This window comes from Aegilops tauschii, chromosome 1 (genome assembly GCF_002575655.3).
Source record: "Aegilops tauschii subsp. strangulata cultivar AL8/78 chromosome 1, Aet v6.0, whole genome shotgun sequence".
Lineage (NCBI taxonomy): Eukaryota > Viridiplantae > Streptophyta > Magnoliopsida > Poales > Poaceae > Aegilops > Aegilops tauschii.
In genome coordinates, this window is record NC_053035.3 from 446627495 (window position 1) to 446631240 (window position 3746).

Below are 3746 nucleotides of genomic sequence, written 5' to 3' on the forward strand. Positions count from 1 at the left end.
AGCATGGGCCTGGTCTATGCCGACGGCCTTGCCGTAGGCATACTTCTGCCATAGATATGCCGACGGCCGCCGTTACCTCCCGTCTGCGTAGTTTCAACGCCGTCAAACAGTCAGCGCTGACCGGGTAGGTGGGCCCGGGCTATGCCGACGGTCCCCGTAGGCGTATCTCGAGCTTTGCCGACGGCTTTTCTACGCCTACGACCTGTCCTTGGCCGTCGGCATAGGTCCATCTATGCCGACGGGAGCCGTCGGCATAGATGAGGCCGTCGGCGCAAGCAGTTATTCTGGTATACTCTTTAAGGTCTCGTTTGGTTGCATCGGATTCGAAGGCAAAACTCCCAATCGGCAGATTTTGAGGGGCAGGTGGGATCCCCTCCTACCACGGGGAAGATCTCCCTAAACCCTGCGGCCATTTGGTGACTGGTAGATGGGGAAACTAATAATTCAAGCCACTTGATTCACACGACAACTAACTTCAAATGACGCAAAAGTTATGCACAGTGAACGAAAAGAAAAACACAAGCCACATGAGAGAAGCTCAGAAGGTCGCTTTATGCCTGAGAGTTGAGTGATCAGAGCCACGCCACAGATGCCTGTGCTGATGGCATCTAGTACAACTCTTCATCGCCAGTTCCAGGGTAGAGAATAAAGCTGGGGAACGACGACATGGTCATGTCCCTGCATCACAGCATGCTCGGATGTCAGTCAAGACTCAAGAAGTCGTCTTTCAATCTCAAGCATTGTTTTCCAAAGCTGAAAATATAGTGGCTACTCTTACTTCAGGTATGGGAGAGTCATGTACTTCAGCAAGGCTGGATTCGTGCTTGTCAATGCTTTCCATTCGTCGGGATCTATCCTCCCGTCGCCGTTCAGGTCTGCCTCTGTGAATGTCTGTCGGATATAGGTTAGCATAGTGTTAACGCTTGTTGTGCGGCAGCATTTCATCTGGATGTGGCGTACCTGATCAACCATCTGTTCGACAGCGTCGTCAGAAAGAAGTAGGTCTGATTCACTCAGGATTGCAAGCACCATCTCCTTCAACTGCAGAAATGATCAGGTTCAGTAAGTACTCAAACGTCAAATTGTACAGGTAGTGTGTCGTGCTATACTTAGCGCATATAATGTTCTTTGTGTTATTTTTCCAACTAGCAAGGTCGCCCTCGCAAATGCGAGGGCATCATTAAAAATATCATTATAAACATTTGTCATTTCTAAAGCTGTAGCTATGATGTCTATGAAAATATGGGCCTGACAAACAATGCAATTAGTTACATTTACAAACATCTAATGGTTATGATTTAATAATTGAAGATGGTCCACCAGATCAATGGCCTGGTGTTTCTGGTTTGTGTGAGAATCTCTAGCAGATTTCTCTTTTTTTTTTCTCTCCGTATTTTGCTTTTAGTATATACAATAATAGATAGATGAAGCAAGATGTACTGGCAGAGCTGAAGGAAGAACCATCTAAATCGGCAAACCGCAGTGTGTGGTAGTATGCTCAAATGGCCTCGAAGTAGCATGTTCAGTTGACAGGGATTATGTGCAGAATGATAGTCTTCAGTAACAGACAATACAAACCTCTTCACGTTCAATGCTGCCGGTGCCTCGCAGGTCATATAGTCTGAATGCAACTGCAAGAAGGGATCCTCCAGATGTCAAATATACTACTCCCTAAGTCCCATAATATAGGAGCGTTTTTTACGGAGGGAGTATATAACAGGCTATTGCTACTTGAATTGCACCCAGAATTTATGAAATGCTAGTCATGTCTTACAACATTCACATTAAAAATAGAATACTGGGAGAAAAGTGGAGCTGGTTTCGTACATGCAATCTTGTCTGCCATGGGAGTATCTGGGTGAAAAATTTGGAGGGACCGAACAAACTCGTCAAATTCAATCACACCATTTCGCTTCAGATCGAACAGATCAAATATCTGCAGTAGTGGAATACACATATGAACAGGTTGTACAGTTGATCTGATATGAGATATTTGTGCATCAGTTTGGAACAATTTTACAGTCACACAGATAATAATATCCAGGCTCAATCTACTGGCTCGTCTTGCTGTCAAAGCCGTCATGCCAAAACTGAAGGACACCCAAATTGTTCGAGAAATTATAGCTATTCAGAGCACTGGAGTAGTGTAAAAATTATGAGCTGACCCGATCGGCAAAAAGGTTTTTCCGATTGCTGTTCCTGAAGAGAGCAAGTTGGAACTCCTCCTGTTAAAAAGAAGGTAGTTCAACCGGAATTTTCAGAAGGAACCACATGGTGAATTTGCTGCCTCAGTGAGAAGATTAGCCTAGCTACAAGAAGATATAATAGGCCAGATGTATACCTTGTGGATGAGCCCATCCTTGAATATAGAATAGCTAATCTTTTCAAACAACTCGTAGAGGGCCTTCACTTCATCCAAAGAAACTGCATGCATGCGGGAAGAAATTAGTTACTCCCTCCGTTTCTAAATATTTATCTTTCTAGTTATTTCAAATGAAGTACCACATAGCACATACGGATGTATATAGACATATTTTACAGTATAGATTCACTCACTTTGCTCCGTATGTAGTCACTTGTTAAAATATCTAGAAAGACAAGTATTTAGGAATGGAAGGAGTAGAAATTAAACAACAGGGGGAACGCATGGACTCATTCTTGCACTGAAAAAATCATCAGAAAGAAAGGAGAAGCTAGAAGTTCTTACATGTGGTCTCTTTGGCCAGAAGAGCAGCATCCTCATGCCGAGGAGCTCGTTTGAACTGCTTTGACGATGCACAGCCCATACAGACCCACTCACAAGGCTAACAAACCCAGCCTTTTTCTTATGATTAACAGCCGTCTTCTTGCAGAAAGGGATGAAGAAAACACCTAAGACAAAAGGGCAAAGACATTGGTACCAGCACAAAACCAATTATTACTAAATTTTATACCAGGAAAAAAAGAATCAAGCAAAAGCAAAACAGCCAAGAAACAGAGTCAGCAGCCAGGGAAACACCAAGACACAAGGTCACCTGGGAAACAACGAAGGATGCCTTGTTCGATCCACGGTGCTAAAAGATCTATAGGTGGCTGAAGAGAGAGATGGATAGTGTGTAAAGTAGCATCTTCCAGGACTAGCTTCGAGCTTATGGCTGATGCAACGGGGAAGGAGCTAGAAGAAGGAAACCTTATATTTTATGCGCGTGCACAGAGCAAGGGTCCAGGGATCTACGTCATACTGACACAAGTGTAGCACAGAATATTGCAGTACGGACAACAACAAGACACGGAAGGCAAAAGTTGACTTGACTTGCATGCAAACAAGATCGCCACATCTATGCATTCCCTCTTATCAGTATGCAACACACAAACATATATCAAGGGCGTCTCCAACGCTCATCCCAAACCGGACACCGCATCCGTCCGCAGACTCCGATGCAGAAGCCGACCATTCAAAACTAGTTGCATACAATTCAAACCGGATTTAAACAAACGGTACAAATTTCAGCAAACACGTCGGATTTCATTCATGTTCGGATATAATTTACATAAAGCGACAGATGTTTTGGCCGTATAACTGAAAAAAACTAAAGTTTATAGCCTGGCGCTCCAAAGGAGCCGCTCAGCTTCCTCCTGTGCATGGTGAGGGCCGCCGTGGCCAATGCCGATGGTGCTCGTGGAGCCCTGGTAGCGGCCTTTGCCCCTGCCAGCATTGGCGGAGGAGTCGCTAAGCGACCACTCCTCACCATCAAGGCGGCGGCGGA

At 44.8% G+C, this 3746-nt stretch overlaps 1 protein-coding gene across 1 annotated transcript; it reads right to left on the minus strand.

Moving 5' to 3' along the window:
* Positions 1–292: 292 nt before the first annotated feature.
* On the minus strand, positions 293–3121 carry LOC109739617 (calcineurin B-like protein 7). Its single transcript, XM_020298691.4, has 9 exons — positions 3015–3121; positions 2708–2871; positions 2342–2424; positions 2166–2225; positions 1828–1936; positions 1579–1631; positions 961–1041; positions 779–891; positions 293–678 (listed from the first exon to the last, which is right to left on the minus strand). The coding sequence occupies exons 2-9, from the start codon at positions 2784–2786 to the stop codon at positions 609–611; spliced, it is 648 nt and encodes a 215-aa protein (XP_020154280.1). The 5' UTR covers positions 2787–2871; positions 3015–3121; the 3' UTR covers positions 293–608.
* Positions 3122–3746: the final 625 nt, after the last annotated feature.